General features: G+C 34.0%; 1 protein-coding gene across 1 annotated transcript in view; it reads right to left on the bottom strand.

Moving 5' to 3' along the window:
• Glut4EF (Glucose transporter 4 enhancer factor) overlaps positions 1-27481 on the bottom strand; it is a 72089-nt gene that overhangs the window by 31757 nt on the left and 12851 nt on the right. Inside the window, exon 3 of the mRNA XM_089834531.1 lies at positions 561-889. Coding sequence (XP_089690657.1) covers positions 561-889 — 329 coding nt within the window. The remainder of the gene's footprint in view (positions 1-560; positions 890-27481) is intronic.

Here is a 27481-nt window from a genome sequence, read left to right as displayed (position 1 = left end):
AAAAAAAAAAAGAAATAAAACCATTTCCCTCTTCCTTTAATTTTAAAATCGGATGACAAAACCGAACGATAAATGAATGACATCTAAAAACAACCACATTTTCAGTTTAAATTGAAATCTTCAATCTGTTATAAAATTAAATTTATTTTAAAATCAGGGATAGATTTAATTTTAGAAGTTGGAACGGAGAACGATTAGTATTTACTTCAGACCGACTCGTAGCCCAGTATAGAGCCCCTCCCTCCAACACGTAATAACGAAAAGTTTAAATTATCTTACTGGCTCACTTAAACTACATTCTATAACCCGCCTATTCTCTCATACCCCCTCCTTCCCGTCCCGGGGAAGGGGGTCCGGGACTTTAACGCGCACCCAGATTACTCTGTTCTCCATTCCTACTTCTAAAATTAAATCTATCCCTGTTAAAATATATGGAATCAAGTCCTAATTCAGTGATTAACTAACCCACCCCTCGGAAATGCACCCGCTTACTTCAACTTAATGTACTTCTATTAATATGATCTAATAAATAAAAATAAGAGATCAAATCGTGCGCTGACCTTTTTGGGTTTGGCTTGGGTCAAATGTTCGGGGTCATCAAGGAATCCTACGGTTTCGTCCATTTCGATTCCTTCGTCTTCGACGGGGGATGAGCATCTTGACCTTTTACCTTGACCTCTCTGTTGTTGATTCGGTTGAGGGTGCGACGGTCCTTGATGGTTAGGCACCGTCAGACCCCCGCCGTTGGTCAGAGGGAAGCGACTATCTCCTTCGGAAGAACTGGTCGGCGATGGGGGGGTGTCGGTCCGACCTGGAGAGTCTTGGGGCAAACTGGTCCAACTGGCTGCCCCCGAACTGCTAGAACTCGCCCACGAATGAGAGAAAACTCCTGGAGAGACAGAAAGATAAAAGAGAGAAAAAATTTATAGTTAGAAAATGAAGTAGATTAATTGGAAGTAAACGTTTTGGGAAACTCAAGGGATAGTGGTAGAAAAACCCTTTGAGTTAATTAGCCAATCAGGCTCATTTCCAAGGGAGGGTCCATTTAAGCATTTAACAGCGTCTCACAGCGAGAATCCCTGACGTACGTCACTTCACGACTACATTTAGTCATAACTAGCGTACAGTAACAACATTTAATTATAATATTTAATTTATGTAAGGTAACAACACCTTATGTTAATTGTTTTATTCTTTTGGTGGGTTTGGTTTGAGAGGTACAGTACAACCACCCCTTTAATGCCGCAGCCAAAAATTTAATTAACAGAACAGTCCTGGCAATCGTTCCAGTAACTTTGACCTATTTTTTGTGAATCCAGGAAGAAATAAAGAAATAAAAGTTCCCCGGGGGTTTTTTTTTGGCTCGCGATTGGAAATGGAAAATTTTCCTACAAAAAAGAAGAAAGACTCAAATGTCAAAATCGCATCTTCCATTATAAGGAAGAGAAACTTAAGAATTCATTAAGATTGACCTAAAATAGATAAGACTTGGTTGGTTTCAAGTTTGAGTTAGGCTTAGCAAGATAGCAGACTTTTTTCATCGTTGTTGTTATTGATGTTGTTGATCTTAGCTAGATAATAAATATTTATTTTTAATTAAAAGCAGCCGTCATTAAGGATAATTAAAAATTCAAAGGCTATTTTGGGATGTTTTAAAAAAACCCCAAAAACAAATTAATATTTAAGAAGGCTTAATTGGTTTTCAAATATGTTGTTTTAACCCTCACGTTTTTTTATTTTTTTTTGAATATATTACAATCAATTAAAAAACCGGGAAACGATAATAATTAGTCTAATTAGCATATAGATATATTGGGGAATTTGTTTTAGAAAATAATTACTTTGGGGGAATAAATAACTCATTTGACTTTGACACTTAGAATTAAGCCCCGAAACCCGAAGAATAAATTCAAATACACCTTGAATATTGAACTCTATTTAACAAAGATTGAGTGAAGCCGATATAAATATCTATGGTTATTTTTTAAATTAAAGTATAATTTAAATTTTAAATATCTTTATCATATTGGTTTTAAATAAATTTAAGAGATAAGTTATAGCGATTAAACGAAATAAATTCAATTACACCTTGATTATTAAACTAAAATTAATTAAATACTATGCCAAATTCTACCATAAAGCCCAATTGTGTACTAAATATTAGTGAAATCAATTGAAAAGCGAATTCAACGTTATTCCATAAAGGTTATTTTACATTTTTGCTCGCCATTTTTCAAGATGGCGACGGATTGAAAAAAAATCTTTCTTGGCGCGTGCAAACTACTAATGATTAACGTCCCTGCAAAATTTCATCCTTCTAAATAAAACAGTTTAGGCAGGACGATGATATCAGTAATGCTGTCTGTCTGTCAGTCAGCACTTACAGATTTAAATATTATATAACATTTAATTCCATACTCGCACCATAATTAAATAAATTAAACCATAACTTAAAGAGTCATTTTCTAGAGAGTGTGTCCCCCCCCCTATCCCCGGAAGGTGCCAGTACATAAGAATTATCATCTGTACTTAAATCAAGTGGCGTTTGCAAATGCCATTTGGTATACCGGTCGACCCTCGAGGCGCAGGAAGTGGGTAACTTTTTTCTTAAAAAAGAAAAAGAAAAAGAAAATACCACAGTCGAAAATCTTTTTCAATCTGCTGTACCATAATCCTAGGTCGCGGAGGGATATTTGAAATTATAGGAGGGGGGAACGAATTTGAGAGAGAAAAATTGGCCTCCAAGGTGAGCCTCGCCCCGTAACAAACCAAGGTTAGAAAATAATTCGCCCCCAAAAGTTGTTAAGAACCAAGATACAAAACTTGTTTTACACAAAACTTGTATTACGGTATATGAATAGTAATCATTGGAATAATCGAGGGGTCGGATACGTAACTGTATTATTATTGTTTTATTAAAGGGGGTGTATTTTAAATTAAGGCATTTGTTAGACCCCATTTTCTAGAAATATTGTTTGTATTTTACGATTTTTGGTGAAACCGTTTATAAAGATTATTTTAAAATTATTTTTAATTTTAAAATTTTTTTTTTAGTTTCAAGGAAAACACGTTATTTTTAAATCGAATTGGCATTTAATGTTAATAAATGTACTGTTATGTGTTAGAAGGTGCTATTACTGATTTTTTATGTTTGATATTTATGTAATATATTATATTATATTATATTATATTTTAATTCAAAAATGTAGTATTTCAGTGCCAAGGCGTTTTTTTTCTTTCTAAGTCGCTAACACATTAATATAAACACCGGGTTCGTGCGACCGTATATAATTCAAAATACAAACAAAACATTATCTGTTTAATCTCAATTAAACCATTAAGGTAACGACACGATTGTTTGAATATTCCAAATGATTTTTTTTTTTGTCTTTTCTTTCATGCACCTTTTAAGTGGCCTTATTACGGTTCATTTAACACGTCTCACTGTCTAGTCTATAGCAATAGAAGTTACTACTTCCTAAAGTCGTGTAATGATATCGCATGGTGTCATGGGATATATAAATGAAATCTTAATATTGTATATTATAATTGTCTTGCATTATTGATAAATCAAATCTTACTATTTGATATTATAATTATAATTTATTTGCAGTTTTTATATATCTTAATTTTTTATAATATAAATTACCTTGCATTTTTTTTTAAAAAAATCTTACTATTTGATATTAAAATTTCCTTGCATTTTTTAAAATAATCTTGATATTTGATATTAAAATTTCCTTGCACTTTTTAAAATAATCTTGATATTTGATATTAAAATTTCCTTGCATTTTTAAAAAAATCTTTATATTTGATATTAATTTTTTTATATAAATCTTAATATTTGATATTAAAATTTCCTTGCATTTTTTATAAATCTTAATATTTAATAGTTTAATTCCCTCGCATTTGTTTTATGAAAAAAACCAAATATATTTAAACGTAACGGGTCTAACTAGTACGGCACACCAAATTATTTTGGCACTTTCTTAGAATATCATGAAATTTGGCAAAAATATCGGGTCCAAGTTGCTAACGATTTAGAAGTCAATGGAGCGTTAACTTAAAATTTACCACCCCACCATCCTTATAGAAAACCATAATTATTCTGTTGGAAATCCGCCAAACATTCTTCGAAATGATAACTTACATCGGTCAAAATTGGCTCTCCAATATAGGAAGTTAAAATGATAATAATAAAAGCCCCTGTTTTAATATTAGTCAGAGCCTGGAAAAGTATTTAGGTTATTATAAACAAAGACGATTTTTGTATTTTAAATTATGTTAAAAAACAAAATAAAAACAAAGAAAGCGGGGAACCGCGCCGTGAATTCATTTTTATTTAAATCTTTTAAGAAACATTAATTCCCTTGGAATTTACGCTGTGCTGTATAAATTTGTGTTTGTGTACTGTGTTTATATGACATATTAATTTTTTAAAATTTGCATTTATTAATATTTCCTCATATGATGACATTCTTCAGTTTTGAATAGTGTACAATATGATTTGGCTGAAGTAACAGATATTCAAATTTGAATTTTAAAAGATATGATTATAAAACATATATGAAAATTTACTTGGTATTAGAGTCTACTTGTACCATTAGGCATATTTATGAAGCAGATAACGTTTAGGGTATGCATTTCTATTAGACGACTAGTACCACGTGACGGATTTTAAATTTATGTCATTGTTTATTAAAAGGCCTACCTCGTAGCATTTAATTTATCGTATGTTATTTAATTGTGTAACACGATTTCAATTTGAAATATTTATTATTTTCTTTTGCGTTATCAAATAATAATGCAAGGTTCTCACGTACCCAAGTGATTGTTTGTCAACAAGTACTCTTATTTAATTGCTAAGCCTCGGTCTTCTTCAAGGTCAATTGGTTGGTGTTTAATTTAAAGCGTACATTTGTTGTATCGCTGTATAATTTCTCTATGGAATTCTCCAATGTTTATTCCATTTCCGCGCGACAGCAACACACGCAAAGATTCGAGAAAGGGCATTGGGGTGAAGAAGCATTGAAGGGGAAAAAGAAAAAAAAAATATCAAAAAAGATTTACCACCATCACCGGCTATGGAATACCAATTTTTGAGAAAGCCCTTGGACACGAGTTTAAATCATTTCTCACGAATGTTTAACTGACTGTTATAAAAAGTTGGGAGTTTCCATTTGAGACGGTTTTGGGATATTTAAATGTCTAATTTAGTCAGTATATAATTGGGTTTTTTGGGGTAGAAAATGTCTAGTTTTTGGGCTAGAAAATGTCTAGTTTTTGGGCTAGAAAATGTCTAGTTTTTGGGCTAGAAAATGTCTAGTTTTTGGGCTAGAAAATGTCTAGTTTTTGCCGGACAATGTCTCTGTTTTTGCTTGATAATGCCTAATGCTTACTAAGAAACGTAACCCTGACATTTTTACTTAAAATAAACTGCAGAAAACATTCCTGGTATCATTAAATTTATTCATCGAAACCCCTATGTAATATCTTAGAGAAGGAAAGGGTTGGTGATGCGCGGTAAATTGGCCAATCTTATCAAAATTCCGTTTCGTTTGTTTACCAACACAGATTTTCAATGAAACTGAAATGACCTCGCAGTTCCGTTATATGTATTATTACGGTATTAAATTTAGTATAGAAGAGACGAGAGACATGCCTCGAATTGAAAATACTACACTTATATCGCTTCTGTTTGAAGGTTTATAGCTAGAAAATAAATCACACACAGAGAGATAGAGATTCACCTCCTTGCGCTTATGTCAATGTTTTCCCCAACAATGTCCTACATAAATATTTTTTTATTATTGCAAATAAATGATATATTCATATTTTGGGCGCATTGTAAAAGTACGTACGGTGGTTTATCATAAAATTGCCTGCCTGGATTATTTATTATATTTGTATTTGTATATTTCATTGAATTATTTCCAACCTTGTACGTGCAGATGTACAGTACAGTACGCATGCGCTGTATTGTTTCAAGATTAGGTAAATGAAATACATACGAACAAGGTGTTCATAAAAAGGGGGATGGTTTTATAGGAAATCAATATGAACCTACTACTTATTTTCTTAAACACCCTGTATTTTATTTTTACTGGCACGTGCCTGTATTTTATTTCGCGCGCGCTTTCAAAAGAAATTCACGCGCCAAAATATGTATCTTAACATGGAGGATTAATACTGGAGGCGAAACCGTCATATTTTTTAAAGAAAAAATTCACATTATTTATTTGAAATTCCACGTGAGCCGTTTTATTGCGCGAGCACTTTACGTGTTAGAATGCGATTTATATAAACTCCATCCAGTAACACCTGTCGTTGGTACAGATTTCGAAAGTATTTCTCTTTTTGCGTGACGTCACGAGCGTCCTTGAAGCGTGTAAGCAGACGTAATGTTATTTACCTAGAGAGTTGATTGAACAGGGATGAACCTTATTCGCGATCTCAGTTAACTTTTCCTTTTGTGTACAGAAACGATTTCTAGGCTACTTTATTCCATCATCATCATCATTTCCATTATCTCTTCTGATTATTATTTGTTTACCTGCCGATTTTGTTTAAATGCCAAGGTGAAGGGCGAACTCTAACCTCGGAATTATTTTCGCTATAAATACGTCACACGGAGAATCCTGACAGGGTCTTAGAAGCCTGGAGCAAGGTCTGTAAATGCGCAAAAAAATTGCACTATTGAGCCTGGAGTATATAATTATAAAATAAGATGCCATTTGCATTTCTCTATGGTAATCGAGATGTCAGTCACTTGGTTAGGTCAAAGGTCAATTTGTTAAGAATATTGTTGTGTTATAAACGAGTAGACTCTTAGATTTGGACAATTATGAATTTTAAAACGTATTTATTGTAACGGCCAACGCTGCAAATTCCCTGACCTTTCTAAAATTAAGAACATATTTCACACCCATCTAAAAAATCCCTGATCAATTTCACAGCCATTTAAAAAATCCCTGATCAATTTCACACCCATTTAAAAAAACCCTAACCACACCCATTTAAAAATTCGCCGACCAATTTCACACCCATTTTCAAAATACCTGCCATATTTCACAACCAATTTTTCAAAATCCCTGATCAATTTCACAAAAATTTTTCAAAATCCCTGATCAATTTCACACCAATTTTCAAAACGTCTTAACAATTTCACACCAATTTGCAAAATCCACGACATATTTCACATCCATTTTTCAAAATTTCCCAACTTTCCCTAACTCTTATCAACCCTGTAATCGATGTAGAGGAAACTCTTCCTCCGAGTGATTAACCTCTCGACGCGCTTCTTTTGACGTTGGTTCATTTGGCGCGCTTGTTTACGTCATGTTTGTGGCAGTGTGCCAGGCAGTTGTCAACAACGCCTGCAGGAGCGTCCTATAAATTCTTTCGTTTCAGTGAAAGGGCTCACTGGTGGTGGAGTCCGAAATTTTAATACAACTCGAATTTACAAAGCCATAAAAAATTACAATTAATCCATTGATAAAGAAATAGAGGTACACATATTTGACAGTTGCAAACTAACGAAGCCTTATATACGATAAAATTGAATAACTCTACGTACACATTTGTTGAAAGTTCGAGAGGGTATTTTTCGTATCTGGATAAATTTCTATTTGACCTATTTTAATCAACTATAAGGTTAACTTAATGGGAATACAAACAGGACCATTACAAATATATCCTTGTTGGAAGGTCATCTAATTAAACGTTCAACATTCGCAATAAGCCTCGTAAATGCAAATTATTTTCTAGAAATTATAAAAAAAAACTTTTCGTGAATTCTTAATCAATGATTTATTTTCTTGATATGTCAATGTTTTTGTTTCACGAATGTCTCCATGTTTTTTAATGGATATTTTCATGTTTTTCGTGGAATTTTCCATGTTTTTTGTTTGTGTTTTCGTGTAATTTTTTTTCCTGGATATTTTCAGGTGTAAGAGGCTGTATTTAAGCCTAACTGGCTTAGCAATTCAATTATCTCGCTTGCCCTAAATATTACAAACAATTTTAATATCCCTGAATTCAATAATTTATATGAGCAATTGAAACTACATAAATTTTATTTTGCATTTTATATTCGGGGAATTACTGTCAACTAGCTTAAAAGCTAACAAAAATAACCAGACACATGACGTGACATAACGAGATGAAATATATATGGCGTGATTTGAAATTCGCGTGATTGTAACTCGAACGTTTGAACAAATAAGACAAACGACATAATTTTAGTTATTTATGGAACAATTGAGATTCAAATCAAATGGGTTGGGGTTTATTACCTTCTTCCAGAGACGTACCGTATAATTATAACAATGACGCGTCAAATTTTGATATACTTTCGCGTTTAAACGTCAATCTCGAAGTTAGTTGGAACACGTACAGGGTGTTTCAAAACAGGGTAGTACAATGGGAAATCAATTTTGAATCGAAAATGTAATTTCAAAGGCATTTTGACGTAAGGCACACTGTTTTCTAGTTATGAAAATTGGAGTGTTTTATGGATGGCCCCTTAATTAAAGTAGAATTCATTGTTTCTCAGATTCTTACTTAAACAGGATTCATACAAACTTTGAAAACTTGGGGAAATAAATAGCTGACAAAAACACAGGGAAAACTCAGGGAAATTTGTTTGGGTTTTCTCTGAAGGGGTTGCTTCAACTATAGAAAAAACCACTCCGGTTGTTATTACTCCAAATATGGGAAACACTCCTGGAAAACTCAGGGAAATCGGTTTTCAAAAAGTTAATCCCTGTTAAATTTAAGGGTTAATCCCTAAAAATATTCCAATCGTAACTTATTTTAAGTGTTACTTATGTCAAAATGTCATATTGTAGAAGTTACATTCATTTTCGACTCCAAAATCCCAAATAGAACCCCACTGTATGTACTTTGGGTCTCCTAGTTACCACCTATTGTTATGTATTTAGGCCTTTTAACACGGCGGTATAGACGTTTTAATTGCAATCATTATTTAATGATATTTTTACATAAAGTGACTGAGCCGTGTTAATGACAGCTTTTATAATAATATCACGCATATCATTTTTAAAATTAAAAATTCCAAACACGTTTCAGTCGGTCGCTTTTAATAGAAGCTGTTAGCCAGCTTAATCGTATACGCATCTGCCCAATTTTATATATATATTTATAAACTTGTCCTAATTTTTATCCAATGGCGAAAAAAAAACCGATACCTTAATTTTAAATATAGAAACTTGTTTTATAGATTACGTTGTTCATTAGCAACTTGGAAGGAAGGAATGAAATTTAAATTTTACAAATTATCAGTAGGGATTTTTAAATTTTGCGAGGATTCTATTCTAAGGTACTTTGAGAAGGTTTTTTTTTTTGGCTTTTTTAATATATAATTTTAAATATAAATTTTGTTTTGTAAATTATATAGTTCTTTAGCGACTTGGAAGTAACGAAATTTCCCTACAAAATAGTGCAATTTTAAAGGCTTCTAATTAGGAATTACAATTACGTAAATGGACTAATTTAAATTTCATAATTTAAACTTCATAAAAACCTGGTTTGCATAAATTATGTACCCTGAATTTTGAATTCATCTATTTTAACCCAATTGTATTTCATAAAAATTCCATTATTTTATAACAGGGAAATTTCGTTACTTTCAAGTCGCATAGTCCTTTAGCGACTTGGAAGTAACCAAATTAAGAATTTTATCGTCTTTTATTAAAAAACACATCTTAAAATTCCATTATTTTGCAGTGAGATTTCCTCTCTTTCAAGTCTCATAGTCCTTTAGCAACTTGGAAGTAACCCAATTTAGAAATTTATCTTTTTTATTAAAGAAAACATCTTAAAAATTTTGTATATCTTGAAATAACATTACAAAAAAGAAAAAAATAACAAAGAAATATGAATTTCTTTCACCGTTTTTATTTTCTTACAAATTTCTAAATCTGTTCTCTCTCTCTCTCTCTTGAAGAAGAAGAAAAATTGTAATGCCTAGCTGCATCTCATCCGTGTTTATTATTTCAAGGGGGGGGGGGAATTTAGTACGGTAGAAGGGGGAGGAGGGGATGATCAGGCGAAGATGCATGGGTGGGAGTGGGAGAGAATTTGCTATTTTTACAAGCCATCCGAACCCGGTTTCAACTTCAAGTCGAGTCGAACCCCCAACCGAAGAAAGTTGCAAGATTTTTTTATCTTTTATTTTATTTTACCCGGTTATGGGGCGCTTAAGTGTGTAGGAGAGGATGATTTGAAGGGATACTGAAGTACCTTAATTGAATTGAGAGTCGGGAAAAGTAGCGTCTCGGGTCTCAAACTAAGAGGAATTACATGGGGGTAAAACTCCGCCTTCCAACTCTCGATTTTTTTGCGCCCGCGTTGTAGCCGTTTTGTATCACGAGACTGCATACGCAGAGACGGATGGCAATGTACCGACCCCCCCCCTCCCCTGATTCAATTGATGGATATAAAATAAATATTTCAGTATCTCTTTAAATTCACCAGGATGAGGGAGCAATTGAAAGAAACGGGATTGAACTCGCCTGGATCTAGAGATACGTTTTAGTTAAAATAAAAAAAAGTGTGCGGGAGGATGGAAGAGAGGAAAGACTCTTTAGGTCATCAACATTGGACTACAAAATTTTTAGTGACCGACCGTTTTTCGTAGCGTACAGAGAAATCAGGGTAAATAACCTTTCCCCATAACACCGTCCGCTATTTCTCTTCTCGCCTTCATCGTTGTTCCACTTCTGCTGCTTAGTTTACGTGAAAAATTGCAGTGCGTAAGTGGCGAATGCGCGCGCTCAATTTATTTCCCGCCATTTCTGCAGGCCCGGGCTTGATCTTTCGATCTCCAACCTCACACCACTCATCCCAAGCTCCCAATTCATAGACAACAGAAATATGTATCTATGGACCCTTCCATTTATTCCAGAAGAGATGAAATCAACACCACAGGAGCGAGGGAGGTCCCATATAGCCTTCTTGGGTTATTTCTCTACCGCTTAGAGGCACTACCGCGAGTTGGTTGTCTAGCATCCCTCCTTCAGCGTGTTCCGTATTGCCTACACCCTATAGGGTATATATTTATAATATCTATGATTTAGAGTTTGTTCATTTATCTAACGCTTGTTCAAAACAGGCGCTAATTTTAAACGCAGTGTGACGATTAGAGGCCAAAGCCTTTCATTCCCAGATTGTTAGGGAGGGATATGGTATTTTCTCCCCTCCCCCTCCCTTGGGAACGTTTATTTTTATACAACTTAGTTCTACTTTACTACATCTACATTAGAATAATCGCCAGTTATCTTTTATTCTATTTTTAATCGTGTCTCCTTGGAGTTATGGACTTCTGACTGGAGATAACATGTTTTTTTTTTTTTTTTAATTTTTTTTTTCAAATCTGCATACCAAAATAAAAGGTGATAAGGTTGCATTTTAGCCCTAATTATGCTAATATATGCAAAATATTTAATCTATTTGCCTTTTTCGCATTTTTAATTTAGGGGATTAAGTGATAATGTGAAATTATCTTTAAGCAATGTTGCAATATTTACCCTACAGTGTTTTACCAAAAAGGGATTTTGGTAGAACCGAAGTGTATTGGGTAACTTCTATGTGTAATATTGAGTCGAAAATGTTCTATGAAATTTTTCCCACATGACAATTAAACAATCCTGATTATTTTTTAATTATTATCGGGAAGTATTAATTTTTATTATAATTTTTCTTAATTTTTTGTTATTATAAATTATAATAATTAATATTAAAAAATATATATTTTAAATAATTATAATTATAATTATATAGGTTGTACTGAACGATATTTCACTAATTATTGTATTAATAAAATTAATTTAATGCTGTGTGAAAATTGTAAGCCATAATTTCTAGTTTGTCACGCAGACAATATTACTATTTTTTTTCTTTATATTCCTTCTTTTTATTTAAGGGTGTATTAATTATATTAATTACTGAGGGTGATTAGGGGATAACTCATTTGACAATGACATTGGCGGCGACACTGTCTCTAATTAAAAAAAAACCGTCCTTGTTCCCCGTCAGGCCATGCAGGACAAGTATCAAGGGACATTTTTATTTAAAGGGATAGTAGGCCTAGTACTTAAATAAATCTAAATTAAAAAATATTATATATTTTTTAGCGTAGAATATAAAAGAAATTAAGCCTTTGATAAATATCTACTGCGGTTTAAATATTCACAATTATGACGTCATCACCAATCTTTACCATTTAACAATTTAACTATAATCAGTTGCTGATCAATTTTCGCAATTTAAAGTATTTAAAAAAAATCTCCTTTGCACTACTATCACTTTAATCATTAGTGGAGCTTATTAAGTTTGAAGAATTACTAAAGGGGGTAATTCGTTGAACCCAACCTGGTCGGTTAATATTATTAGATAGTTTAAGACGTTGACCGAAAAAACGAGTACGTCAACGTCTGTCGCACTCCAGACAAAAGATAAAGGTTCAAGTGAAATTTATACTTAACAAAATTAAAGCGGGGAACTTCTTCTTTCTTGGGTGCGTTCTACACGTGTTTTCGGTTAGTTTCTTAAACTCGTAAGTAAGAGGTCAATCAACCAACCACACTGAGGGTCAAATCGATCTGGATCACTTGGCACTTTGGAGCTAATTTAGTTTTAACTTGGAGGAGAGAAGCGAAATGGAGTTGAATATTGGTTGGCCATGTTTGCGGCATAATGAAAGTCTACCCAGAGTACCTCGGGCACGCCTCTAGATGGGGTTATACAGAGGCTACCTTATAGGTGGTATGGAGCTTTCTACTCCTTCTCACGTCTTTCCTCCAAGGTTTTAAGCCGTTGTAACCCGGAATACCTCGGACACGCCCCTAGATGGGGTTATACAGAGGCTACCTAGGTGGTTTGGAGCTTTCTACTCCTTCTCACGTCTATCCTCCTAAGTTTCAAGCCGTTGTAACACAATCAGTTACACGCCTAGTGACCGTACTGTATAGCCCCTCGTTTTTTAACGCTCCATTATGTAAAGATAGCATCTTACGTTATGTTAAAGAAAAAAGGCAATTACGGTGGTTTAAGATGGGCTTGGATTCAAAAGAAGGATATCGTTTCGCATAAGAGAAAAAATTAACAATGGATCCGACCGAACTCAAATCAACGTCTCAAAGCGTGCATGAGGCCTCGCTCGATGCTAACGTTTTTTTAAAAGAATCAATTAAAGAATAATAGAACAGAATAGATACACAATGGGTAGAATAGGATCTGGGTTTCTTCAGTACGAGGGGATATTCACTAGCACCATAAATCTACAGTTACAAAATTCCATCATAGAAATCGCAATGAACTTCACCAAGAAGCGATATCTAGTTTACTAGGGAGAAGGTGTAAGTTGCCTAAGTATAGGGACTTGGCAATTCAGGCTTAACTCCGCCCCCAGCGCCATTATGGTATGTTTTTTAACAGAATGAAAGCTACATAAGCCCCTCCTCCTGGTATGTTTTTTAGCACTAGTGGAAGGTAGCCTGACGTTGCATGACGTAGTACTGCCAAGTCCCTATTCGCGCGCCATAGTCCCAGTCCTCCTTTCAAAATACAAGGGGGGACGTAAAAGGAGACCGGGCTATTTCGCTAGCTCTCCTCAGTCGGAAAATACCTGTAATATTCGTCATTCGCGTCGCGCTGACGTGAGTTTTCAAGAACCAATGAGATATCTCGCTGGTTGCAATTTAGAGGCGGCGGGGATTAACTCCGGACCTACTACGTTTGGACTGGAGATAAAGCTAGATTATAAATGTGGATGAATGAATTTATACCTTCTACCTAATAAAATAGATATCGCTTCTTGACTTCACTCTCCCTATTTGGAACACAAGTTACGCAGTGAGTGAGTGAGTATCCCCTCGACCCAATTAATTCTAGATTTCCTCGCCGGCAGGGTGTCTTATATAATAGCTCTAACTTTCTTGAGCTGGAATTAACCGAGTACGAATTTAATGCAACACTTTCTCGTATTTATGATTTTTGACCTCGATTCTTTTGATTTCTTGTATGATTTTATCAAACAAATATAGGCCGTAAATTATCCATTATCTATTATCTCTTAATTTTTCACCCCTTTAGAGAAATATAAGAAACAAAATCTTATCTATAACATAAAGTTATAGTTATCGTGCAAAGGATTTATAAATCGTTAACCCCAAACAGTCGAAGCGTATTTGGTTTGATTTAGATAAGAGAAACAAAACAAGTGTTTTAATTTTAATTTGAAAGAATTGGGTTTTACAGATTTAAAGATTGATTAAGTGATGACTTAGAAAATACCCTCTTAATTCGATTTAGTTTAATTTTAATAATTGCACTTGTAATTATCTACTTGACTGATTTTGGGAACTATATCCTTCAGTTGAAATTATAGTTTTGTAGGGGGTAATTGACCTATAAAAGACGTCTTAGACGGAGCTGTCATTTTTCATTTCAATTCCTGGATTTTTCAATGATTTACTGTTCAACTAATGTCATTATTTTTATGTAGAAAAGTCAGAATGTTGGGTTTAAAATTTAGTAGTGATAATTTTATGGTAATGAAATGAAATTCCCTGACTTTTATTATGACAATTTTAAAATTGACAACCATTTCCTTGAAATAAAATACCAATTTTAAATTTCCCAGATATTTTATGACAACCAATTTTAAATTTCCCTGATATTCAATTAACAGACAAATTTTTAATTTCCCAGATATTTAATAAACACCAATTTCCCTGACGTTTCCCTGATATTTAACACGCACGTTCAAATTCCCTGACATTTAACACCTAAACCTAACCATTGAATTTTTTCCTGAGAAAAATTATTTCCTCCGTAGCAACGAACAATTAAATAACCCAGTACCATGTGAATATTTTTAATTAGATACATTTGAAATCTCTTTTTCCCAAAAACGTTAAAAGCGACTCCACCTTTACGAGATAAACCGCGCCAGGCCCACTAATGATCTCAGGCAGAGGCAGTAGTACACCGATTTCCCACAATTCCATTCCTGTCTCTCCTTTTTTTCCCTTTCTCTTTCAAAATTAATTTATATTTTCCTCCATCTCCCCCTCCGTGGCACTGCTAACATCCTGTTAAGCCTAATTTTAATTTTCACAACATATAGTCACTGTGTACCAATAGGCAATGCGAGGCGAGGCAAGGCAGGATATTGCTAATTAATTTAGGCGGGTATACAGTCGAATCTGATGACGTAAAAATCAACTCACTCTCTCGTGTCCCCATTTAATTCTAATAAAACAAAACGTAGTTAGGCCTAGTCCCCCGCCACAATTTCCCGCCAAATACACTGGGCCTTTGTTTTCCTACGTATTAAACTCTCTCTCCTCTTCCCTCCCCCCTTTTCAAAACCTTCCTTGGCACCCTCACGCGCGCGCTGTATGTTGAGGGCGTTTTAGAATTGAGTTCGCGCCCTAGACACGAATATGACAATGCCACGATCAGCATCAGCCTCGCGCAAACTCCCGCCAAAAGTCGACCACTGGGTCAAAAGCGCGCCAAAAAAATTCCGGAATCCGCAAACCCGCGCGCGCGCCGCTGCATGCATGCCGGAAGAATTAATAGATATAGGCAATAAATGAAGCTTTCTATGCCGGCTACAGGCTGAAATGGAGGTGTTGATATGGCTTTATTTATTATATCTATGTGGATTGCATATAGGACCTCGTAGTCAACTTGGCGTAACGTGGCCTCCATTTTTATTTGATTTTTGGTTCACCAAAAAGGCTTACACGACCTCAAACCCACTCTCTCTCTATCTCTCTTTATCCCTTATCGATTGTAGGGTAAAACAATAAATTCTTGTTAAATCCTTAACAATAAACACAATCGATTGAGTAATGAAAGTTTTGTAATTGCTTATTATTTTTTAATCAACAAATCCGATCGGGTCACTTACATTTTATACGTTAAATTTTGCACTGGATTTTCTTTGGGTTTTTTTTTTCTTTTAATACAGCCATTGTTTGTATTTTTTTAATTAAAATACTGCTTAGTTTTCCATTTCAGAATTGTTAAGGCCAATTTTGTATAACGGTGCATTTCATAATATCAATTCCTCTTGAAAATATGCAATTTGAAATTAACAATACGTAGTTTCCACTAAAGGAGGTTTTGCCGTTCCCCCAGTGTTGCCAGGTGATTGGCGAGTCAAGAGATTGCATAGAATAAGGCTAGCAGTTCAGTTTTAATCAGTACTTGACCAACTTGAGCACCTGACAACACTGCACTGAAGTTTAAGCTGACAGAGGGGGGGGGGTGAATTTTCTATAGCCCTACCAGTGAAAACTATCTATTGACCCTTGTCCAAAGTCGGCTGTTGACCACCTTGTTATCTTAAGACAAAACTTTGTTGGATTTGTTTGTCAACAAAGACGTAAATTAAGATATGCTTTCAAACAAATTTGGTGCAGGACTGGTAACTTTTAAAGCCCCTTCTAACGTCTTTGCATTAAGCGGACGACATTGGACCCCTCCGCCCTTTTGAAATAAGTCTATTGTGGTATAGAGTCCACCCAAAATTTCACGCACGCCTTGGTCTATTTACTCACAACAATAATAATAATATTTAATAAAATTTATTAAGCTTGACAAACAAAAAAGAAGGGATAAATAAAATTGACACAGAGTAAATTTTTTTTTTTTTGGAAATTCCAACCGGTTCCCTGAATAAAATGTAAACTATCGAAGCGTGTGGGGTTGGATTTATTTTATATCTTAGGTGTACGTGCCCAAAATTAAATAAAAAAATAATAATATTAAAAATAAAAATAAATGAAAGCCGGCTTTTTATCTGAACCCTAACGGAAGCGGGAAACGCATATAGAGCCGGCTATTTAATTCCGCTATCCAATCAGTGTTTACCTCTCTCTCCTACCCACGTTTTTCTATAATAAACAATTACTTATATCTTTTTAAAGGGATAGTATTTGAAATACCTAACTTGAAAATGACAAACTTGAGTAGCTAAAATTAATAAACTAGTTTTAATAAGTTGAAAATATTTCGAATAAGGCGCTCTACAACAGGAAAGGGGCGGGGCAGCTATGGTGACGTCATAACTATGTCGCTTTTAGATCAGAATTTTGCCAGTTGAGACTTTAGTGTGTTCTCCGTATTAATTTCTATATAACAGTAGGGATGACGTCATAAGTATGTAGTTTTCTCTTCAACCAAAAGGTTGGGTACAGAACCACAATAACCAGGGTTGTCACGAAATTTTCATATTCAAATTCCCTTACTTTTCCAGGTTTTCCCTGACCTTTTTCAACCCTTCCTTAACCAAAGGTTATTTAAAAGCAATAGATATTTTTCAAAACATATTTCATGAATTTAATCAATTTACTTTCCAAATCCAAAATTTTAAAATTTATTTCTATGCTACTATCCCTTCAAAACGTTCCTAATATTATAAACATAAATAAGCCTATATAAACTTAGAGGAAATGAAATTAACTTATGTTTAAGGAAGCAAAATAAAAGCGTATAAGAAATGATTGTAGGTGTTTATTATCAGATTTTCGTGTTGTTCGGCCATGGCGTAGGTTTCCCCAAAAATTTCCAACTAAAGGGGGGATGAACATTTCTCACTCCCCCCACCGGATTAATTCTCTTGCAGGGGGGGGGGTACCGTTATGTTTTAACTTTATACATTTTTTCTTATCTATAAGTTCGTACAGTACAAGACAAGAAATCTTTTAAAATTTGTGTTCAGTCGTGCGCGATGAAAATTAGTATTATTTAATATTTATTTTCTTTAAGGGAGGCGCTCTGTTTTTGTTTTGGGAAGTTTATTTTGTTTTATTTTTTGGCAGGTAAATCCCTAATCAGGTTTACTTTCGTTTTGACACGGATTCAAATTAAAATCAACCAAACAAAACGATTGCGAAATTATTTAAGAATTTTCACCTAAATAACTAAGCTCAACTTAAAGGGGATGTGAAGAGGTAAATCAAGGGGATTTTTTTTTGTGTGTTCATTGTTCTTCTTAAGTAGAGGTGCAATTGGTTGGGGAATTTTTGCTTAATTACTCGAGCAGTAATTGTTGTAACCCTAAGTATTAAGTACCGTTGGAAAGGTAAGAACTGGGGCTATGACATACTGAAGGGATTTCCCAGTATCCTTTATAGAAAAAGAGTTATAACACTACAAAGTTGAGGTGTTGTCATATGGAATTTTCCATAATTTTCTTTTTTGCTTAATTACTCGGGCCCTGATTGTTGTAATATCAAGTATAAGGTATTGTTATAAGGTATTGTTAATTACTCGGGCCCTGATTGTTGAAACCCTAAATATTTAGTACCGTTGGAAAGGCAGGAACTAGGGCTATGACATACTCAAAGGATTTCAATGTATCTCTTATAGAACCAGAGTTATAACACTTCAAAGTTGAGGTGTTGTCATAAGGTCAAATCATCTCTAATTTTCTGACCTTTGACCGGAAAAATATACTGCCCAAATTTCATTCTAATTTATCTTTAGTAACAATAAACAAAACCCTTTGAAACGAAGTCAGATTCATTCGAGTCAGTGGATTTCAACCTCGCTTCAATTACAAACAATTAAGAGTGTACGGCAGCTCTGTACTTGCATTCATTCATTGCACAATGCAATTGGGATGTTTCATACGATCCCCGGGGCCAATGAAATACAATTTAGGTCAACGTCTCTGGCGTATCGAGGTTGGGGAGTTCTCTTATAACCAATAATCACTCGTACGTACTAATCAGAAATAAATTAACACTGAAATTAATACCACAAAACAGTGACTTTGAAATAGTTCATAATACCATGTATGCACCCCTTAAATTAGTAAAGTCTAAATCATTTCATAACCTCGAGTTAAGTAACTTCCACAGAATGTTTAAAAACCATTATTGTCGCTATTCAGAGATGGTACTCTTTATTTTTAAACCGTACGGTTAATGACGTAGTATATACACCACTTTACTAATGCTTTTTCTAGAACCACAATTCATAGAATTTTTTTTGTAAAAAAAAAAAAAAAATAGGAATACTAAAACCTAGAATTATCGATGCACAAAAAAAAGTAACCAGCAGACAATGGGACGACATAAGAATAATACACTAAAAAATATTTGAGGTTTTGGCCCAGGTAGGATCGAATTCGACAGAATATAAAAAAACCCAAAAAACCCACCTTTATACGTTCAAAACAAAGAAAAACTGACGTCCCAAAATTGTATAGAATATATTTAATGTTTTTTAAATTGACTTGTTTACACTGTAATTTTCGATTGTTATACTACTAGCTATAAATAATTTGAACTATTTTACTGAGGGGTAAAACATTAGCGAAATAAATTATTTCGACTACACAGGTGGCTTTGAATGTTTAAAATATTCGAAAACTAGTTTTAAATACTGGAAAATACAGTTTTAAATAATCAAATTGCTTTTAACCACCAAAAGTGGCTTTTAAACATTCAAAAATGGCTTTTAAACATTCAAAAATGGCTTTTAAACATTCAAAAATGGCTTTTAAACATTCAAAAATGGCTTTTAAACATTCAAAAATGGCTTTTAAACATTCAAAAATGGCTTTTAAACACTCAAAAATGGCTTTTAAACACTCAAAAATGGCTTTTAAACGCTCAAAAATGGCTTTTAAACGCTCAAAAATGGCTTTTAAACGCTCAAAAATGGCTTTTAAACGCTCAAAAATGGCTTTTAAACGCTCAAAAATGGCTTTTAAACGCTCAAAAATGGCTTTTAAACGCTCAAAAATGGCTTTTAAACGCTCAAAAATTGCTTTTAAACGCTCAAAAATTGCTTTTAAACACTCAAAAATTGCTTTTAAACACTCAAAAATTGCTTTTAAACACTCAAAAATTGCTTTTAAACACTCAAAAATTGCTTTTAAACACTCAAAAATGGCTTTTAAACACTCAAAATTTCAAAAATTACTTTTAAACACTCAAAAATGAGTTTTAAATACTCGAAAATGTCAAACTTTTAGCATTTAAATCGACTATATTTCAAAAATTGGAGGTTACACTTAACACAGCTCGTAGTGAGTGATGACGTCATAATGGTGAAAATATTTTTTAATTTTTAAAGTATACTATTTTTTAAAAAGCAAGTAGCGTACCCCTCGATTATTATTATTATTTTTTATTATAATGACTGTTCCAAAGTTTACTACCATTTATTTTTCTTTACTTTAAATGTTATTTCAGTTTTTTTTTTAAGGATGACTCATCGATTTCTATGGAATCCGTGATAAACAGAACGTTGATCTGTATTTTATCTGGTTCAGGATAAAGCTTACAACACATATATATATATATTTTAGGTCTAAAATTTAAAGGGATAGTGTCATGCAACACGCTATTATATTCTTCCACTAGGTTTTTATCGCGTTAGCGGTTCGGTCCCCGCTTGCTTTTATCGCCATAAAAAGTGACTGACCATTATGTTCGATAGAGGCGATTGTAGGATCGGGAAAAAAATTTATAAAATCCTTAGGAATGCATTGTTGGGGGAAGTGGGGATTTAGGCTTATGGATGAGGGTGATTTTTACAAAGGGAAGCATTTTTAGATCAGCTAACCTTTTGATATAATATAATAAAATATATTTTATATATAAATATAAAAAGGTCCCGGCCGGTCTTTTGCTTGTAAATCCCGTTACTATAGTAACAGCGTCATAGAGGGGTAAAGAAAACACTTACGTAATGTTGGCTTGCTATCAGTGTATTAACCGGAATAAATACAGCTACTAGGAATTATTATGTCCCTATGTATCCCGTGTTAATTTTTCTAAAAGGGTTTTGTGGGTATACCGGGCTTGAGAACTTACTACACGTCACACCCATTAATAATTCTGATGGCTCTAACTGTAATTTCATTGGTTGGTATTAACGCGAGATCCTAGGTGCTTGCGCAGAGGGACAGATTATTAATTCACCAGGTAAAATTCGTCATACATAATGATTAGTCAAGCTAGCTCTTCCCATAAAATCCACCAAGACACGTTGAGTGAATCAAAATGGTTTTCACGTTCACAATTATTCCAATTAACTGTATGTATTCCTTATTGGTCGTCTGTTACCCGGGCCGTTAGTTTTTGTAAACCTTATTTGAAAGGAAGTCTATCTTACCTCGGAATATACCTTCTTATCTACAGTAATCAAATTTTTTTATTTTTTTAGTTTTTTTATTTATTTATTATTTTTTTATGGGTCCTGGCCTTATTAAATCTTTTGAGGTAAGGAGAAATGAGAGGGGACCCATTCTTCAGGTCACGTTTACAATTGCGGGGCCAGAAGGGAACGTGAACAAAAAATAAGAAAAAATAAAAAACCATCCTTGTTAAGAAATAATAAAAAAAACCTGTAAAAGATTCATTTTTTATCTTTTCTTAATATAAAGGAAGGCGCCAACCAAAAATTCCTGAATCTCGTTTTTTTCTTCATCTTCTTCTTCTTTTATTATTAAATTTTTTTTTTTTTTACTTTTGCATGATACGCAAGAGATATATGACTGGCTGGTTGACTCCCCCCTCTATCTCTTTCTCTCTTACCAGAGTTTAATTTTTTTGTATCCGTTAAACTTAACGAATGACCCCTTTTTTACCTGAGACCCGAGAAAATTCATACTGTATATTACACTCAGAAGCGTCACTTTTCGATTTAACATAATCATTTTTTTTAAATAATTTATTTTTATTTTTAATCTAACGAGGCAGGGTAATAGTATTTTTACTTCATTGCGTAATTTTTAAAGGGGTTGTTTATAGTTAGTTTACTAGATGTTTCTTAAAGATGGTCTTAAAGGGAGGGTGAAAAGGAGAAAAAAACAAGTAATTTTTTTTATTGATTCTTCTATTAATTATAAGATCAATTTGCATAGGGAAACATGTGGGAAATATTAGCTCTGAATGATTTTGAAATTCCAATTAGTTTGAGTGAGATTTCATAGATAATTTTGAATTTGCACCTCCGACCAATCGCGTAACGCCCTGCCTTCCTGTTAACAAAATCCCCGTGTCACGTGGTCCATGTCGAGTGAGATTTAGCACGAGATTAGATAAAAATAGCGTGCGATGTGCGCACAATAGTGGCGCGAGATATAGACCGTGCCACGGAGAATTTTGTTAACAAGAAGGCAGGGCGTTACGTGATTGGTCAGAGGTGCTAATTTCAAATTATCAATAATTAAATCTAATTTAACTAATTTGAATTTTAAAATCATTCGGAGCTGGTATTATTTCCTTAATGTTCCACTACACAGATTGATCTTATAATTAGAAGAAGAATCGATTAAAAAAATCTCTTAATTTTCCTTTTCACCCTCCCTTTAAATTTAAACGAATATAAATCAATTTAATATGTTTGCCATTAAGTCTGGGCGACACGAGTCCACTAAAAACATTAAAAATAATACCAATAAAGGGATAGTCGCGTATGCATTGAATAACTGCTCTGCATTAAAATTTACATTAGTATCACAATTAAAATCGATTCATTTCCGGGTAATAATTGTAGTCAGAGATTAAAGACGCTAAATTTATTCCATTTCCTGAAAGTGCACGCAAAGTCGCGGTCGTCGTCGCCCTTGGTCTAAACTTTGATATTATAAATCCTTCATATGTAAAAATAAGAAGAAAAAAAACCTTTAGTTGACATTATAAACGCGCTCATGTCAGCGAAAATATCCTACCAAGAATCTAAGCCGATAACAATAAAAACGGGGTTCTATAGGTCTTTACCCTCTTTATGAATATTACTTAACGCCCCTCCCCCCTTCCCCTACCTTTTGCCATATATTTCTTAGAAAACTTACGGCTACAATATCCATAGTTTTATGTTAGCGATAATAAAAAGGCTTAGTTTGTGATTATATTGTTTTCTTTTTAACCTATAAGGCATTTTTATAATGTTGGCTTTGAAATCCACTTCTATATACACTTTGACAATATTGTTGGGGTTAATACAGTTTAAGGTAAGGGGTAAATATGCACGAGATTCACATAGGAATGGTACTTTCTCGTGATAAGCTTACGAGGGGCTGGATATTACCGCAATTATAATTGTGTTTTTATATTAACTTTTCTTTGTAGAAACCAAGTGTTCTACCCCGTTGTATTTTTACTTATTTCTTATCAAGGGGTTGGATACTAAGGCAAATTAGTTATGTTTAATATTAATTTCCATAGAATTAAACCAAGTGTTATACCCCTCAACTTCTCGCGCTCCCTTCACGAGGGGTTGGATACTGGTTCGATTAAAATGGTGTTTTAATATTAATTTCTGATATAAAGTAAATGTTATACCCCTCTACCACTGTTAATTACACGTGAAACCGCGGAAAGAAACGGGTTGCTATGGTTACGCTGATAATATTTAGACGTGTCGCTAAGCCTAATTATGACTGTACGTATCCAAATCCAGACGTTAAACATTGGTATGTTGTATTTTTCAAGGTTTATATTATCATTAGGACTTTTATGAAAGAAACTAAGATTCAGGTTAACGATTTAGTTAAATGGTTTAAAGCAACCGAATGGAATAAACGTTAACCTATAGCAAACCCTTGTCTACCTACCGGTTAATGGCTTTTATAATATACTTTCAACATAATGACGTATCTCTAGACGTAACTAAACTTAGTTAAGTCTCGTTTAAGGGGTACTGAACTGTACGGATAATCTCGGTTAATTTAAATCATTCACTTAAGTTTAATTTTCTCAATTGGTGAAGTCAGAAGTTTGAAAATAGTTGTCAGGGAGTTCTAAAATTGTAATACAACAACATTATGACTTTTCTATCAAACAAATAAAATTGGTAAGGGAAAATGACTTTAGACGGGTAATTTGGGAAAGTTTAAATGACAAATTTTGGTGGCCTCATTTTTTAAAAACGAATCGTGTCACTGCGCCTTTAATATGCCGGCACCTAAAGCGATGTCATTAGAGAGTTAGTCTTGGATGAATTGCGTTTTATTTTATCGCGGAAACCGCGTCTGGCAACACTTTGTTTTGACCAAACAATTTATACTAAGAATGACCAAGCAATCGTAACGTTTTTTGTTTGACAAAGAGCGATCGGTGTTTGGTTTCTAACACTGCAGCCTCCAGCCAATTACACTCCATTAAAACCTGTCCTCTATTTTTTCTCTAAAGTTGTACCTGATACGAATTACTAATTTATAATTTGACGCTACCCTCACGCCTCGGCAGGTACTCGCCTTTCACTGTATTAATGTTGACCGGAAAATAACCCGAGATGTCATTACTCTTAATAATGCACGCGCTTTTAAATTAATAACTATCTCTAACCGAGGGGTACCTCACTTCACTCGCTCTTAGATTATAAAAATATAATTTATCGCGCAGAAACAGTTTTTATTGTAAGTGGTCTACCCCTCGGAATCGCAAAAAAAAATTATTTAAATTTATGTATATTTTTTAATTTAATGTCTATGTTTACTTTATATTGTTTGTTTTTATTTATTAATTTATTTTTATTTATTTAGATTATGCTAATCATGAATATTTTTCAAGACGTTCAACTTTAAAGAAATACTTAAAGGGTAAGTCTTTTAAAAAACCAAAGAAAATAGAATGATAAATAAATCATAAATAAATTTTAATTTTTTACGACCTCAGTCATAAATAGGAGAGATTTGTCTGTTTGGCCCCGCCATAGGCTAATATCTAGGCAAATAAATTTTATCATAGCGTCATTATTAAGGGGATAGGGTCTGCTAACAAGCATTGTTGTTAAAAGAAGCAAATTTATCACTTCCGCTTTATAACAAGCTCCGTGAATTATTCTTGTTATAAAAAAATAATAATAATAATATTTCGTAGACCTGGATAGTAAAAAAATAAATTGGATAATAGAAAAATATATTTATATACTGACAAGTTAAATTAAAAATTTTGCAAATGAAATATAGCAGTTGCGCAGTAGTGACTAGAAATCATGCGCAAAGATTAACAATTTTTAAAAAAAAGTGCCTAGTTGCTTACTCAAAAAGCTATGCAAATTTATTTTGCAAACTTCAATCATTTTTTACCCATCCTCATAGGATTATTTTTAATATAGGAATAAATAATAAATACATACGGTGAAAATAAACATTGAAATACTACGTCCTCACTTTTTCCAACTAATAAATTTAATCAAAATGTTATTCGCTCTAAAAAGGTTGTTATCACCGCAAGGTTTCAAATATCGCGTTTGTGTTTTGAGTACGTATCTCGTCGTGCGATAACCTTAAAAAATAGCAGACTACATACACTTTAGTACAGTTGCCGGGGATATTTACTACTCTCTAAGCCAAGGCCTAATACGTGACTTAGCACGGACTTGGTTCGATTTTATTTTTCCAAACACCCCCGGTGGGTTTGGACGGTTTGTTTGGGTTCATATTATCAGAAGTGGTATGAGACTAGAAGTATTGAGCTAACCAAATTCTTCACTCGGCATTAGTGAAAAGACTTGATAACGCAAGAGCGGTTGGCCCTCTAGTAGCGGTTTCTGAATTTTCCCTCCAAAACGGTGAGACGCTCGCGGTGGTAGACGGCCGAACTAGATTCAAGGAGCCGCGTCGTGTTCGGGCGCTTTAGGTTGAGGGGAAGGGGGTGGGAAATGTTTTTGGAACTCGACCAATTTTTCTCTCTCTAGTTTTAGCGCGTGGGAATCGGCATAAAATCCTCAAATTTGTTCACTAGTGCCAGGATGTACTATCAATGCTAGAGCCCTTCACTTCTAGTCTCATCTCGCTTCTGATATTATCCATTATATATTCTTTTTTATGGTATCGTAGTTAATATTAGGTGGTTTTGTCCTTTAAACCCAGTTTGGTTTCTGTAGAGGCCTCTCAGTCCCGGACTCCCGGGCGAGTTTTAACACGGTATAAGGCTATAACACCCTCCCATCTTGCTTTTTGGACCTCTTGCCTTCAATATTGCTAAGTTATAATAGCTTACACGGATTGATTTAGTGCTAAAGTGACCTATCTCTCAACTTCCTTAAAGTCTAAATTTCTAATTTAATGTTTTTGTATCGAAGACATAACCATTAATTCCACTGTTTAGAGAAGCAAAGATCACAGTAGAGGGGAGGTAACTACATTATTGGGTTATTTCCCTGTCGCCAAGTAGCACCGCTAGAGGCAGCGCGAGTCATGTAGTTAGGCCATAAGTTTATAAGTGTTATGTTCCTCCCATAAGTATGACACTACCTATACGATTCGTAATGCTAAGATGAGAGACTTAACAGCTCGAGATAACTAGTTCGAGAACGACGGAAGCGAGTCAATTGAAGTCCTACACTCGGTGGTGGTTAATTTTGCAGGACTTCCATCTAGGTCCTATTTAGTCTGCATTACTAAGCCCAAATTTGACAGCAGCGCCTCACCAGGCGTCTTCGCTTTACCATGAATCTATGACCTACCTCACTCACTCACTTCAAAATTACAAGCTCCAGTTTCTAAGTTACCAGAGATTAACAAACTTATGGTGAACATATCTTATGAACTTATGGTTAGGCTTAGTAAAAACCCATCCCTGGACATTCAGCCGGAATGAAAAGTTAACTTAGGTTAGGGTAGACATAAAACCTTTAACGTAATGTAACCTAACGACGGAAGAGGGAGAAGTTTTGAAAGATCTTCAATTTTGGTTGGGGACTTGGATGGGAGCTGGACCGTACGGCCCCTACGCGATTTTCTTAGCGAACCAGGACAGGTTTGAGGGGCCAAACTGCAAGCTTATTACGTATTGGTACGGGGATTAACAACAGAAACTAGCTAGCTAGCTACCTCCTCCTAGGGACTCAATATTTTAACTGTCAAAAAATAATTCTTTTTTTATTTCATACCTTCCTCATCTTTGGATGGAATATAAACATTTTAGGAGATTGCCCCCGGGCATTTTCTTGACGTAATAGTACGCCGCCATTTTGGGGTTAGGTTTATTAGGGATAAGATCAAAGAAGAAGATAATTGTAATTTAAAATTTAATCAATAATTAGTTCAATAGCGTTGCCATTAATAAATGTTCAAATTAAGTCCCCTTGACTGTTACTGCAGGTTTCCCCTGACCTATTACAACCCCGAATTGAGGTCACGTGCACCGCGTTTTGGCGCCAAATATTGAAAAAAAAAAAAAAAAAAAATCTAAAACTTATTTTTGCGTCACTCAAAGTTGGACCCCTTTTTCTTTTGCAATGACAGAGTTTAGTTACATTGAGGTTTTTAATTACGTTATAGAATCTAGATTATTTCATTAAACTTAATATCAATTTTTAACAAGATTAATTAGCTTGTCAAAACATCAAAATTTTTATTTAAAAAAAAACTTCAAATTCTAGTTACAAGTTCACGTTACCTCTAAAACAATTTTAAAATCATGTTTTTGAAAATTTTAAATTAACTTGTCACTGTTTAATTAATTTTAATTGC

Source organism: Phalangium opilio, unplaced genomic scaffold (assembly GCF_054372755.1).
Source record: "Phalangium opilio isolate 3A_F unplaced genomic scaffold, DU_Popi_V2 ptg000002l_1, whole genome shotgun sequence".
Lineage (NCBI taxonomy): Eukaryota > Metazoa > Arthropoda > Arachnida > Opiliones > Phalangiidae > Phalangium > Phalangium opilio.
Note: the sequence above shows the minus strand (reverse complement) of the source record. Positions and strands in the feature narration are given on the sequence as shown.